This window comes from Pelodiscus sinensis, chromosome 2 (assembly GCF_049634645.1).
Source record: "Pelodiscus sinensis isolate JC-2024 chromosome 2, ASM4963464v1, whole genome shotgun sequence".
In the NCBI taxonomy this organism is placed as follows: Eukaryota; Metazoa; Chordata; order Testudines; family Trionychidae; genus Pelodiscus; species Pelodiscus sinensis.
This window is the reverse complement of record NC_134712.1, coordinates 150,739,155-150,755,062: the sequence shown is the minus strand read 5'-3', so window position 1 is coordinate 150,755,062 and position 15,908 is coordinate 150,739,155. Positions and strand designations below refer to the sequence as shown.

Sequence of the window (15,908 nt, the reverse complement as noted above, 5' to 3'; positions counted from 1 at the left end):
CAGGCTTCATTATTTCCACCAGAAATGGTAGGTGAGCTATTTCCCCAAGAAATTTTGTACCTTAAAAAGGACATTCTTGTATATGTACTGAGATTCTTAAAAGAAAAGCATTCTTTCACTACATCCAACCATTCCACAGAGAACTATTAGAGAGTTGCTGTCATAGTGTTTATACTATGATATAAACATACAGTCATGTTTCAGCTTTGTTCATTTTAAATGTAATGTCATGATCTCTCTCTCTCTGTGATATATGTGACATGTGTATGTCACTTTATGGATGTTGTTATCCATTCTATTTACCATAAATAGGTTTAAAAAATGTGGTTCCAAGCCTAACCGCGAGGTTTTGCAAAACATGATTTCAGGATAGAGACTATAGCTCATAGAATCAGTAAGAAATATACTTTGTCTGCTGCTTAGTGTGCCAACATTTCAGGTTTTGGATGAATGGCTGAATTTGTTATATGAAGATGTTTCAATTAAATCTGATTCTAAGAAAAGTTGAATTTCATTGTAGTTTAAACAGAGCTGAATGGAGTTCAAATTACCGAAGTTTGGACTATGATTTTAAGAATGGCTAAAACACCAGTGTGTATGCCATGAAATAAATAGATGGAAGTTTTAAAGTGTTTTGTTTACAGTTCGATGTGCGATTCTCACAAGTTGCTGTCATTTTGCTTTTTATTCCAGGACTCTGAGTCCCTTGACACCTGCATCCAGAACACACTCTCTGCATTATACCCTCCTTTCGAGGCCACAGCTGCCACTGTCCTGTGGCAACTTTTCAGCATAGTTGAAAAGCTGTATCGAGGAGATGGCCTCAGGTGCCTAATTGATTTTCTTGTCCCTGCCAAGAGAGTCTTACAGTGGATTCAGCAAGAAACCTGTGTAAGTATAGCTGCTCTGGCAAAACAGAGGCCCCCTTTGTTCCTAACTTGGGAAAAAAGATAAGATGGAATTTAATCTCTGAACTAGAGAGCTCTTTAAGTCTAGCAAATAAAATTTTGGATAATCATGGAACAATGCAAATTGTGAAGGTACCAAGGAGAACGGTGAAAGAGAATTATTTACCAGTCTTTTTAAAACTGTGTCTGAAAAAGAAGTTAACTTGTGAAACATGAACAGGAAACTAGTTGCAATCTACAGAAGTTGTTGATAGCAAAATTTTGGAAAGAAAACATGGTGTTCTTTTTAACTGCTGATAATTTTAAATACTCCAGTGCAGGCTCAGAAATGATAGAGAACCAAGATCAAATACTTGCAATAACAAAAAATGTGTGTGTCTGGAAGGTATCTTTTTTTTTTTTTTTTAAGGGAGCAGATACTATAGCAAAGAAGCCTCAGAGGGTAGCCGTGTTAATCTGTAACTATAAAAACAAAAAGGAGTCCTGTGGCACCTTAAAGACAGATTTATTTGGGCATAAGCTTTCGTGGGTGCCCAAATAAATTTGTTAGCCTTTCAGGCAGGAGTGGGGAACCTCAGGCCCGGGGGCTGGATGCGGCTTCTGGCTTGCCTGGATCCAGCCCTTTAGGCTCATGGCACCCTGCATTGAGGAGCTTATGCTGGCACTCCAGCCCACCTGCTGCTTTACCACGGAGCTGGAGTGCACAAAATCTACTAGGCTGGACCCCCCCTAGGCTCTGGTGTGCAAGGGGAATGTGGGGGAGAGTGTCTTTACTCTTCTCAGTCAGGGCAACATATCAGTGAAGGGTTTTCTGTATGTTTTTTGCTTTTTTGTGTTGCCCTGACTGATTTTTCTGTGGGTCAGTGGCCCCGGACCCAGAAAAGGTCCCCTCCTCCCTGCTTTAAGGTGCCACAGGACTCTTTGTTGTTGTAGCAAATATGTTATTTCTTCTCCAAGCTGGCTAAAATCCTGGCTAGGGGTGAGTCTGGAGTATGGAGCTGGTTACGGCAGTACAGTCCATTTGGGGTCATTGACTGTAGAGGTGTAAGTCCTGAGGCGTGGCATCCCCAGTGCTGGAGGAGGATTTTTGGACAGGATTTTTGGAGGGAAACTTAGAGGACTTAACATTCTATCTCAGCACTTCTGGCTGTCCTCTCCGACGTGATACAGCTGTTAGAGAGTCAAGACCCAGAAGAACTGCCATTGCAGGCAAATGGCAAATAGAGGCACCCTATCAGGCCCTGCACACTCCATATAAGACACCTCTCTCTCTTGTTGACTATCTTCTGTGTCTGCAGCAGTTCCTCAGAGCTCACTGTATTCCTAGTGAACACTGTGAGCTCCATGATGGAGGAGAGAAGAACACTAACTGATGGATGGGTGCTGGAGGATGGTGCACCAGTTCCCACACCTGATCCTTTCCCATTTGGCAACTGATTGCCCTGCTTCTCCCATACCTAGGCCCAGATCACCTCAGACCATGGGTTTTGAGCATGGTAGAGGAAGGATACTCAATGCAATTCCAGAGCAGAGAGCAGCTTTGCATGAACTCACCACATCCACAGTTTGGTCCCACACCATGCTGCATAGATGCAGCTCTCATCTGCCCCTGTTCTATGTTCAGTCATGCCATCCTCCAAGTTTTAATTATTTATCAATTGAATAGTGTCCCTTTTGGTGCCTAGCAGCCAGGAATTTCTCTTTATTATGGTGGTACCAACCTGAAAAATAATGGTACTGGGTGTCTGGATTAGCCTTTCTTTCAGACATGCAATGGAGTATTCAAAGGCAGAATTTTAGGAATCCATGACTCCAGAATGGGAATGAACTCCCTTTTCCTTCCTGTTCTTCAGCACTAGTAATATATACATTGGTGAAATCTGATTTTCATTTTCCCCAAATTGTTACATGCTGTTTGATATGTTCAGAAACTGTTAATTGTTGTCTCTTCTCTGGGTAGTCTTTTCCACCTGTGTAGTTTCATTTACAGTTCTGATGTGTTTACAGTGGTAAGAGTATCAAATACTTAATCCTGCCTCAGAGCTTGAGGAAAGTGCAAATTATGCAGACATCAACTTTCAAAAGTGCCAGGGGGTGCTTGACCCCTTGCTCTGCCCCCAGCCCTGCCCCCACTCCAACCTTTCCACCGAAGTTCCACTTCCACGTAACTTCTTCGGGCCCACATCCTATCCCTGTCCTGCCCAATTCTGCTCCCTCCCCCAAGTGTGCCGCATGCTTGCTCCTTCCCCTCGCCTCCCAAATGTCACCAGACAGCTGATCGTGGTGGAACGGAGGAGGAGGAGATGCTGTCCCATGGGGAAATGAAATGGGCAGTGTTGGGAGTTAGGAGTGAACTGATAAGAGGGCTTCTGGTGGGTGCTCAGCACCCATCAACTTTTCCTCATGGGTGTTCCAGCCCTGGAGCATCCCCAGAGTTGGCACCTATACTTAGATGATCTTTTGAGGTCCTTTCCAGCCCTACATTTCTATAACATCTACAAAGTTGCTGTCCAACTGAGCTGTTGCCTGTCTGGTTTTGTCCTGTTACGCTTGTAGAAATAGAACTATCAGAATCTTATTTGGGGGTAAGGCAATATCCCATGTTTATTGTGAAGGCAGAATTCATTTACTGTCTCTGCCTACTAAAATGATCCACCACACATACACACACTCATAGACACAGTTCTGCAGATGGGATATAATTACCAGCTTCAGTTGGTCACGATAGTCCACTGGCCAGGTGGTCTAGTCCTGAAGAGAGGAGCTGGGTTATGTTGGTTCGTACCAATGCTCCTGGAGGATGATCATAAAACCAAGTGTGGCTCATTAACTTCTCCCAGAGTGCTAGAAAGTCTGGAGTATCTCTCAGGGCAGAGATGATAGGAAGTTAAGACCAAAGAAATCCAACAGGAGCAGACAGTAGGCAGGAAATGTTGGCTTAAGCTGAATTTTAGGTTGTTTATTGTCAGACAAGCCTCCAATGGAGGGTGAATTCAGACACTAGGTCAGAGTGTACTTTTGAGGATAAAGGTAGAGAATTAGATCACTAATAGACCGCTTTTCCCACCCTTGATGATGTCTTGCCTTCAGTCAAGCTATGTTACAGCTGTGTCTGTAGACTTCTGTTCTCAGCTGAGGAAGGAATTGAATCACCATCCTGCTTAATCATTCCTTAGCTAGTTATTGGAAGTGCTCCAAAGTAGATATGACTTGAGTAATGGATAGCTTATGTACTTGGTTTTGTTTGTTTTTATTGTAGCATATTTTGTTTTGATGTAGGGTTTTTTTGGGGCACGGAGTTTTGTGTATATTTTTCCATTACGTGGGAAAATTATACATAGATCATTCTTTTAAATATATTTTAGCACCTAGAAATGTGTTGCATTTTTTGTTTGTGTTTTATTATGTGGCTTTGCTATAGGTAATAGCTTTCATTTAACAATTTTTTAAGAGCCTTAAATACTTAAACAGAAGTATTCACTAACAAAAAATGGTTGCTAAGGTGAAGATTGTGGGCATGAATGTATCCGTTCTGAATATATACTTTCTCCTCTCTCTCACACACACTCCCACTCAGACACCCACTCCCACCACCAGCCCCACAAACCCACAGAGTAACTCCAGAAGTTTAAAGTTAAGGCTGCTCTTATAAGAAACCCAAATATTTGAAATGATGCGAATTCCCAATTAAAATAAATAGCCAAACTACATTAACTCTGCACTTGTAGAGATGTCAGGCTACCACCTTCCCTCCTTTGCAGATGAAGCATCAAAAGTAGATGACAAAAACTGTTAGGGTTTATACCAGGCTGCATCCCCATATGTCTCCAATATGAAGTGTTCTGCTTTGTCACCACATAAATGTGTTGCTTTTTTTCATGCAAGTTGCAAGTACTATAATTTTACAGCCAGGGAGGTTTTTATAAAACCTTCCTTGATCAGTGTCTAATGATATTTAGATAACGGTTTGGGCATGCAGTGCTTAAGGTAATACAAATAGTAGGAAGGTGCTCTTATCACACCAGCTGTGGAGGAAGAGGAGCTAAGAGTCTCTTTTCAGCAGAGGAGGAGCAATGTGCCTTGTCAGTCCTCTTTTATTTTTAATTCATTGTCATGTGAGATCACAGGGCCAGATCTTACAGGATTCCAAATACACACTCAGATCTTACTATGATTTGGTCCTTAGTGAAGAGTGGGGAATGGCTGTTTTGGTCATGAATTTGACATTTTTTTCTGCAGACTGTATATTAATGTATCTAAGACGTAGTTTTTGTTGTCAGTGAAAAGCTGAAACTGTAATGGGGTAGAGATAAAGTAGTCTGGGTTTCTCAGGATATCACTGTAGGGGCAGAATTAATGTAGTTTGAGTACGATAACCATCATTTCATATGGAAAATGACTCTGTTTTATGGGTTTCTGACATGGTGTTTTGTTTATTTATATTTGATTTTAACATTCTTGAAAGGAAATCTACGTTCCGTACACTGCTACCTTAATACAGAGATATCTCCCTGAATATCCTGTTAACAAGTGTGTCAGCAAAAAACCCTCCCACCTCTCCTATTGTTGCCCAGAGGGTCACTCACATGGAATTGCCCTTGTACAGGCTGCCTGTGAGCATTTGTGAGGAAAGATGAACCAGTTCCCTGCTCTTCCTCCTGTCTCCTGCAGCTTACTAGGTCCCATCAGGTCTTTGTGCACTGTCCTTCCCACTTCCTTATCAGCTGGCTTTATTAGGCTCTTTGTAGGCTTCCTGACTCCATATCCTGTAAACCTAATGTTCATAGGCCCTGGTGAACTTCTTGTGGTAAAGAGTGGTTGTGAGTCCAAAGATGTACTCAGAGCTGCAGGGAAATGTAGTTGAGTATAGCCTGCAGTGAGCCTATGGCTCCAGGGAACTAGGGGCAACCTTTCAGACCAAGATTTGCTGGAAGGGTGTGTATATGAGGCCTAATAATCCTCCTCAGTTTTGAGCATGGTCCTTCAGACCTCTGACGGACCACTGGAAGAGGGAACCTTCCCCAACCTTCTCTTCTTCTGTGGTGAGAGAGATTTGGAGGTAGCCTGCTCTCCCTGGGGCAGACTGGGCCCCAGACCACTCATCCCCAGTCAGAGCCCTCACCACCCCACAGCATTACCCTCTTCCCAGCCCTGAGTTCCCTCCAGCACCCCAAACCTCTTGGCTTCACTCACACTGTACACCATCCATGTGCAGAATATATCCAGTTATGTGCACCGATAGGAAGGTGATGTGTCATCCATCACCTCCATGTTGGTGCACATCACAAAACTAATTCCACCCACAGACATAAAAAATTAGAAGGAACACTACTTCTGCTTTACAGGAAAATGTGCACATGCATGTGCATGCATTTGCACAGAGTTTGTCTTATAATTGCATCTCCATTCGTTAAAATGGCTAATTTATATTACACGGTGGAAGTGGGATATGTGGAGATCAGAGATACTTTCAGGAACCGGTAAGCCACCATTGGGAAGAAAGTATACATTTGCTATTACATTAATCGTTTTCTGGGTTGCTTTTTACTTTTGCATTTTGTGTTTTCATGACACACTTGTGTCTCTGGGTCACAAAAAAAATCCCATATCATGTATTTTGCTCCTCATTGGCTGAGACTTGAATCTCCCTTCCCCATCATACCACACAGTGTCACAAACTCACTTCCACTAGTTTTATCAGTTACTGACTTTTTGCAGTGTCCTACTTTGTACTGTGGATTTACTCTATGCTGACACTGAAATGGTAGTTACAGAAAATAATTTTTTTCATTTCCTCATTATAGCCAGAAGCCCAGCTTTATCTTTAATAGTGCTCCATACTATCAGTAGTCTTGCTGAGCCTGTTACATCTTTCGTGGTGTGCTTAACTTTGCTTTGCATTATTTTTGTTGAGTAATGTCTGGCTTTATTTCTTTCACCTGGTATTTCTGTATTCCTGGAGTTAATTAGTGGTTTTCTACTTGTGTTTTCCCATTTCACTATTCCAAAAACAGACCACTTGCCAGCATAATAATTCTGGTTTAAATGTCTGCGCCCTATCTTTTTATTCTCAATCCCAAAGTATTGACATTTGAATTTACTTGAATTCAGTTTTTCCTTCTTCTGTAGACTTGACACGTTTCTTGAGCCCTTCTGACAGCTCTCATCTTTGCATACAAATGGTGCAATGATTATTAATTCAATACTAACAAATGCTAACCCTTTGCTCACTATTGCTTTCTTGTCATTTGCTGCATTTGGATCTTTGTACTGGTGTTTAGGTCTTGTTGTTGGAATACCAAGGCTGAATTTCTTTGTACATTATGTTCTTTTAAAGTGAAAAGGCAAATTTCCAGCTTTCCCTAAGTGAGTAGGTCTGCAGAAGTTGCAAAAAGGCATTTTTGGTACACCTGAGCAGGAAAACAGGCATCAGGTACAAAATATAAACTGAGGACAGATCCTCATTTAGTATAAATTGTCATGGTTCCATTGAAGACAGTGGAGCTATTCCTCTTTATGTTAGCTGAATATCTGGCCCCTAGGCTTTCTTATAGTACGAAGCTGACGGGCCACCTAGTATGCTCAGTAAGCTCAGCACAGTCCCAAAAGAGTAGGCCAAAACGGGATGGAGATGTGCTAAGGGCTTATGGCAGCAGGTACTGGGATGAGTTCACAGTGCCCCTTTCAAATGTTCTTCTTGAACATTCCCAGTTGCTTTGATCTCAGGCAGTCAGAATGCCTCTGAGCCCTTCAGACATAATTCTGCATATCTTGGTGCCACCAGTTCAGAAAGGAGTAGTTTAAAAATTCATGTTTGAATTCTATGGGGCAAAGAGTGATGATTCAATTTTTTGTTGCTTTTGCTGAACTTTAGAAGAATGTGGAGACACAAACACACTGTTTAGACCGATAGGAGGGATGGGAAAATAAAATAATTAATTTGTTGAAAACCATGAATATCTGTGCTCTTTGGAAAACTCGCTGTTCACAATTGACAGTTCAAAAATATTTAGCTGCTGGATATTTCTTCCACCTCTCCCTTACTGGATAGCACTGGATCCTAACTAGGAGACACAATCAATTCTCCTCTATCTCTGTATAGCTTAGTCATGACCAGACTGAGCTAAAGAGACTGCGATCACACATCTTGCTTTTTGCCTAGACTGCCAGACTGACTCTCTACTTTCTGTGGACCACGCAGGGGGAAGAGACAGGAAATCATCAGAAGCAAGGAAATGATGTCACCTTCCTACTCCAGCCTTCTGCAGCTTCCCTTCTTGGCCTTAGTGTAGGGAAGAGTGAAGATTCCTATTGGCCACTTGTCCCCTTCCAGACTTCAACTATGACAGGAATGTAGATCCTGCCAACCTAGGGACTCCTTCCTGAGATCTGAGAGTCTGAGGAGTAAAGCACCCACCCAGTTATGGCTTCTCTGGCAGGTACTAGAGGCCACAGAGGCACTAGAATTAGCAGATTTATCTTGGTGTCTGTCCTCTTTCTTCCTTCCCAGATAAGGCCATTAGAAAATGACTGCAGATAGCAAAGTTCCAGGAGAGATGCTTCTTTGTTGCCCCAGTATGTTTGCTAATTTTCTCTCAGGTCCTCGAGAAAAACTGTTCCTGCTCTATTCATTGCAATAAAAGGGAATGTCTGATCCCTGTATTACACCCCAAATGATCCTACTTAAAGGCTTCAAACGTTGCCGTGGTTTTAGCTGATCCGACAATAGTTATATCCAGGAGTTTGAAATGAACCAAGTCACCAGGTCCCCCCGCAAATGGAAAATATGAAACAAATCTTTTGAGCCTTCACACTCATTGACATTGCTATTCCTTGATAACAGTCCCATAGTAAGGTTCTTAAATTCTGCATTTTTCTTATGTCTTTTTTCTGGTAAACATTTGGACCAGTTCTGCAAGGTGCTTCAGGGATTTTGGAAGCTTGACTTGAATCAAGGTAGCCACATTTGTGAGATACAGTATTTGTATCTGGAATCAATAATATCTAGTGTCAGAGACAGATTATGGAAATACCAGAGTTGTTGACTTGAGTCCCACGACTTAAACTCGAGTCCGACTTAAGTTGCCTAGGTGACTTGACTTGAGACTCGACTTGGGTTCATTGTGACTTGAGACTTGACTTGAGACTTGCTAATTTTGTTAACTCGACTTGGTGAAAAAATTGTCAGAAAATGCTGGTATTGATGGCTTCTACAAAAGTGACTTGACATTTTTAAAATTAAGACTTGAGACTTGAACTGTAGTGACTTGAGACTCGACTTGGACTTGACAATGACGACTTGAAGACAACACTGGGAAATACATGGATTTAGTATCTCCTGGTTACTTGAAACTGATATAATAGGGAGGGACCTTGCCTGATAGACAATAGCTGAGGTGTAGTCAGTCATTAAAGGAGTAGTCAGTCATGTGAAATTACAACCTCTTTTGAATGATAAAATGTTTCTTCAAAATGTGGGGTCTCTGCTCTTTGCTAGAAACATATGAGTCACAACAGCCTTATTAAAGTTTTCAGGGTCCAGTCCTGGTTTTATTGAAGTTAGTTTTTCAGCTGACTTAGTGGGAGAAGGATTGAGTTGTCAGGGTGAAGGTGGTATGAGAGGCAAGGGAATTTTTGCCTACATTTATACTTTGTGAACTCGAAGTTTCTCAGGAATGCAACTATTCAGGAAATGACCTGAAGATTTACAGTCCTCAGGCTGTAATTTACAAGGCACCGAAGGATTTATAATCCCATTTGTCCAAAATATAGAAGCACAGCAGCACTCAGAATAAATGGTTTAATGACTGTTTAGTTGTAGTCACACAATGGACAGTTCTCTTACCATTGAATATGTTATATTCTGCATGCAGTTATTCATTGCCTTAATGACAGAGGTTTCAAACCACAAAATGCCTTTCTTCTCACCGTTTGCCTTACCGACTTGTCTCCTTTTTTTGCTGATAACTTCCAGTTACAGTGCTGAGAAGCAGAATCTATCATTGTTTCCACTGGCAGTTCAAAAACATAATCCTCACAGCCTAGATAGATGCAAGAAAAGAACTTTTCTTGCTTCAGAAAACAAATTAGAGATCTTTAAACTGAGGCTGGACAAAGCACTGTCGAAGATACTGTAGTAGGGAATAGACATAGAGTCTGGGCATGAAGTTAAATAATGCAGTAGGTGTTTTCTGTCTTAAATTTTGGCAGTCTAGAGCTTTTCCTCTGGTGCCACAAAAGAGAGGGAATCTCAAAGTGGGCCTTGGAAGGATGAATGCACAGCTCCAAAGTGCCGAGACTGTCATTCTGTGACAGTGCTTCTGCTGAATATAGGAAGATGCGGAGAGGAAGACCACCCATTCCCCATGTCACTCCAACCTAACCCAAACCTGACTGTAACAACAGTAACTCCCTCTGGATCCTCTAGGAAATTCCACCAAGCCAGCTTTGTGGAGTTGCCTGGCTCCACGTGGGACAGTGATCTATGAACCTATCAATTAGCCCTTCTAGATTTTCCTGGGTTCTTGAATTCAGTGCTTTTATGGAATCTTAAATACATTGGTGCATATGAGGGGAAGAAAGGGAGAGATGGTTTTCAGCACTATTGATTTCCTTGTATACAAGACAAATGTGCCCATAGGTGCAACTCAAGTAACTGATTCTGGATTTGTGTAAGTCAGAAGATGTCAGATTGTTTCTGAATTAACCAGAACATTGTATGAAGGTAATGAGGTGAAAAGTAATAAGTGTTTAGTACAGCGACATTTGTTTTTCTGTTTGTGGAAAATGTAAATAGATGCAGGTGTGTAGTAATAATAGTTTAACTTACTTTCATCTGAAGAAGTGGGCTGTGCTCACAAAAGCTCATGATACTATCTACATGTTTTGTTAGTCTGTAAAGTGCTACTAGACCATTTGTTGTTTTTTCTGTACAGACTAACTCGGCTACCCCCTGAAGCTTACTTGTATTAGAAAGTTCAGGAGTAGTAGGTGAAAATTGCAAAACCTAAATAATTTCAAACTTAATTATTTGTACTGGCAAGACAAAATATCTATGTAAGTATTTCCAATACGTAACAATCAGGTAACTGTCAAAGGGAGTCATAGTCTACCCAGAAAGGCATTGAATATGATCAAATTCTTAAACAGTGGATTGAAAAAGAAAATCATAATTGGCTTACGGGGAAAAAGTGATCAAGTAAAATCAGGGCTACATTTTCAGAGTGGTGTTTGGGAAATGAGTCATTTGTATCAGAACTGTATAGTTTAAACTCCCAAGACTCTTGCCAATCTGGTTTTGTGTCATGTGGATCTCAGTTGCTCCCTTTTACTAGGTTCAAACTCAGAGCCTGAAGCAAAGTCTACCTGATGCCCTGACAGGTTTTTCCTAGTGTCCAGATGAAACCAGGCAAACCCACCGGATTTCTAATGGCTTCAACCAAAAACCATAAGACAGTTGAAGTTCACTCAGAACTCTGCCCAAGTTTGGGTCAAAAGATTCAGCAGTCTCAGTGACGCCCTTCAACATGCCTGACCTAAATTCAGAGTTTGTAACAAATCCTGCATTGATGAAAGTTCTGCTGTGGTAATTATATGGCCTAGTGGATAGAGCACTGCATTGGGATTCAGGAGGCTTGGATTCTATTCCAAGTTCAAGTTACATGAATATTCTGTGCCTCAGTTTCCTCATCTATAAGAGGGTGATAGTGACCTTGTTTTGTAAAGCATTTTTAGATTCACCAATTAAAAGTACACTGTGAGAACTAGATAGCTCTAAACTTTAATTGTTACGAGAAAATCCATTGAGGAACTGCTATTGCAAGTAGCCCTTATATGTATGATTTCAGATGTGACATGTATTGTTGGTTGAGATATTTCTCTCTCTGATTTAATGTTATCAAAGACTACTTCGCTGTGAATACTTCTACTGTATTATAGAAATCTCTTTCCTGGAGCAATAGACAGTCTTTGTGGTTGTCTAGTGCCTAACTAAGTGAGCTTACTAAGTCATTAGATTTGTGGTTACTGAGGCAGATAACAGGCAAGCCCAGGGGATCTTTCTGTCTCTCAAGTCTGGACAGGTGGTTTGCAACTTACAAACTATTCATTATCTTTTCCCTCAGCAAAACATTTTATTACTCTGTTGATAGAAACGCCACCACCTGTATTTTATTAATTATTTGCTTCATTGATTTATAGAGTGTTTATTAATGTAACAGCTAAATCATCTTGTTACTCAAGGGCTGGACTTTCTATCTATGCTTCTGGTTATTAGGTGCAGCTGAATTTAGAATTTTAAAAACTAAAGTTTTTAAAATTAGGGTTATTACTATAATTAATTATTTTTATTGTGCCAGGAAAGCAAGCTGTTCTTCACTTACCAATCTAATTCGGGCTTTAGGGACAAATTATGTGACCAAAAAAAGCCCTTCAATGTAATAAATAAAAGCAAAAATAAAGCAGGAGTAGAAATGAGAGGAGAGAAGAAAAGACAAAACAGACAACAAAGGACAACAGAGGAGAGAGGGGGGGAAATGTACTGGGACATGTACAGTGGTCAGACAAGTCTCCTTTGCCCAGTCCATCACAGATGTTCAGAGTTTTGTAGGCCTCTGCTTGTATCGTTGAAGCCTTATTTGAGTGTTTGCTGATATGGTAAGAGCATTTCATAGGTTGGGTGAGAAATAGAAACCATTTCAGTGGTTAGCAGAGTGCGATGTAGCATTTTCAGAGCTGAAAAAGGCTCTAGTGACTGTGCTTGTCTTGGCCTATGTGTGTTTCAAAACCCCTTTCATACTGGTCACAGATGCTAGTTCTGGGATCAGTATTGACATAGGAATCCAAAGAACTTAAGGTGGTGGCTTATTATAGCAAAAATCTTTTCCGGAGAGAACTTAATGCACCACCCAATAGGGATTTCTGGCAATGGTTACATCTATAGAACCCTTTCACCACTATTTGTATGGGAGGAAGTTTGTGGTCAGGACAGGCTATGTTTTCCTGCAATAGCTCTTTAGATTCAGAAATCCTGGGGGCATCTTGCCAGGTGTTTGGAAAAACTGCAGTGCTAGGATTTCAGTCTCACACAGGCCTGGACACGAACAAGCATGGTAATGCTGATGCCTTGTCCATATGGTTTTGTTGGGTAGTTAATTGCAAATGCTGCCCTGAGCAGGGTAACGAGGAATTAGTTGCTCAAGGGGATGAGTGTGCTCAGGAGATGACTGTTTCCTCTCTCCCCACATTTTGCCAAAATGTTCCTGGTTTAGCCATTGGAACAATGTGTGTGGGGTGGTAGAAAGAGTTCAAAGCAACTAAAGCTTCCCACAGATAGGATCCTAATACAAAAGTAGCCTGTGACTAGAAAATCACTTGACACCTGGGAAGGTGCTTCAGAATAGCACAGTGAAAACTTTGTGGTCACAAGAGGAGAGCTTGTAGGTTTAAGATGAAATATGGTTTCGGAGATGGAGAAAACGTAATATTTAGGTCTCATTTAATCTGCTGTGACTTTTGTAGCTTATAGGAATGATTCACAACTCTTTGTTGTTGCTGCCGCTACTGTTGGCATCTCCATCTGAGAGTGAATGGGGAGTTGGCCAGTTCCAGACAGCCTTAGTTTCCTTTGTCCGTGGAAATTCCCCCTTTGCTGTTTGAACGCCCAAGATAAATTATCTTTTTTTTTAAATAATTCATGTTTCTTTGGGTTCTGTTTCAAATTGACAGCACTGAGCTAATTACATGTATGTTAAAAAAATGTATTATGTACCCAGATAACATATAGGTATAACAAGCTAAGAATGGCATGCTGTGCAATACGCTTTCCAGTGTGTTGCTGGTGCATTACGTAAGCCAAAAGCCATCTTTTTAAGTTACCACAGGCCTTGGCCTGCTGTGAAAGCAATCGTCTACATCCACTTCCACTTGCCAATACCTGTTTTTAAGATCCCATATGGAATAGGGATGGTAACAGATAACTGGTTACCTGGTAAGCATCACCTCTAATGGCTGCTTCAGTAGCACTGGGCCCCTGTGTGGGGCTGCCAGCTCCCAGCCCATGCAGACTGGGAGCTAGCTGCCCCACAAAGGGTTGGAGGCAGCCGTGCTGGAGCAGCTTCTGCCTGCAGCGGGGAAGCCATTTCAGCCTGGCCACAGTGGGTGGGGGGGCTGCTGCAGCGTAGGAGGGCTGGAGTGCCCGCCCTCCCACTTATCCCCGTTTTATCAGTTATCCAGTTAAACTTAACTCTTAACCAGTTAACTAACTAAATGGGATTCTACATCTCTAGTGTGGAAAGCCAGATTGAACCTGCCACAGCATCCCAGGTATCATCTGTTCATGGTATGGATAATGGTTCTTTAAAGTAGCTTCATTTAGTTTGCTATAGACCATGGATAGTCTGATGCTTTTCTGTTTTATGGAGATTCTGTGGCTTCTTCTACCATATTTAAATTAACAAAGACATCAAAGAGATGCCTGCATTGTACTTGAAACTTTGTCTTACATGTAATGTATTATTTTAAAGTGTTTACCTAATGATTTGCTCTTAGAGTGGACAGGTGAAATCCTTGTTCTCTGAAGTAAGGGCTCATTTTGCATGGATCATTCGTCTCCTTTAGAAAGGTGAAGCTTCTAGCGCACATTAGCATGTTACATATTCACTGGCCTGTGTGGACTGTGCTGGAATGCACTAAAAGTTTCCTTATTCACGTTTGTGTAGTACACTTTGCCATGAGACTGCATTAACTTGAACTAGAGAACTTTTAGTTGGTGCTCAACATGCTAGAGTTTCCTACATTTTGCACCTCTCTAGTGTGGACTGAGACACTTAGTACAAATGAACCTGAATGATTTCAGTGGGCAGGATTTCACCCGATCTCTTTCCAGTTGGCTGTCCTGTGTCAGACGTATTTTTGTGATGACTGTTATTGTGGCAGCAGTATTATTTTGGGATGGGGGGAGCGGTGGTTCTTTGTTTCTTGGGAAAATAGTTACTCCTTCTTTCCTGCTGGACAGTCTGTTTCTACAGGTGAATTTTCCATATGAAGTGATACTATATTTCCTTGGTAACATTACAATATATTTTGGGGGGTGAATAAGTATGAATGATGGCTAGAGAAACAGCCATTGCCATGTTTAGCAGCAGGCAATCTATCGAGGTCATTCTTAATTGATTTTTAGGGAAGCGTGTTTCTTTGGTTTCAAGACAGCCCATTTTAGAGAGCTTGTGAAGCTGACCACACTAACAATTGAGAGCTGCTTTCCAACATTCCCCACTTCAGCTTTTTCTTTCCTCTTATGTCCACTAGACCAGCATATCTTATTGTCAGTCTGCCTGCATTGTTTTCCCTCTGATTTGGAAGTGGCTCGAAAATCTTTTTTCTTAATAGTTTTTAAAACCCAGTTCTGGATGGCTGGCTTCCTTCTGAACTTCTTGTCACCTTTCATGGTCTCTGAGGAATTCAACAATTTGTTGAAAATGTCATTAGCTGTGGAGCTGGGAAAAGGCTCTTTTCCTGCGAGTGAATGTTGCCTGGTTAAAGACCATATGGGATAAAACTGCAAACTCCAGCTTATCTTTTTTCCCCCTAAAAAATAATTAAGTGATTGTCAAAATGAGTAGATTTATAGAATAGGAATGTTGCACTAAGTTTTTGACAGGCCTTTTGTTTGGTTGTGGTGACATAAATAACACTAGTCTCTGTGACCTGTTTTTCTTTTCCTCTTGTTACACAAATATATTACTTTTACTTTAAAATGAAATCTGTTCATCATAAACTGTATAACATTACAGTACAGAATATTAAGGACCAGAACTGTTGTCTTGAAGCCTTCCTTCCAGATAATTAAAGCTGTTAGTAATTTTCATCTGTTACTGTGAATTTTAAACACTGAGTTTACTATTACAGAATTCTAAAAGAAATAAGCTGCAAATGTGTTTGCCATGAAGAGTGACTAATTAGATTAGAATAAAAGCTGGGGGATAAATAGAGGCCGAAAAA

The 15,908-nt window shown here is 41.1% G+C and overlaps 1 protein-coding gene across 3 annotated transcripts in view; it reads left to right on the top strand.

Annotated features, from left to right (window-relative positions):
• The window catches only part of PLEKHG4B (pleckstrin homology and RhoGEF domain containing G4B), a 190,968-nt gene that overhangs the window by 100,986 nt on the left and 74,074 nt on the right, over positions 1 to 15,908 (top strand). For all 3 annotated transcript variants that reach the window (XM_006114213.4, XM_006114212.4, XM_075921637.1), the window contains exon 4: positions 694 to 891. In XM_006114213.4, coding sequence (XP_006114275.2) covers positions 694 to 891 — 198 coding nt within the window. The remainder of the gene's footprint in view (positions 1 to 693; positions 892 to 15,908) is intronic.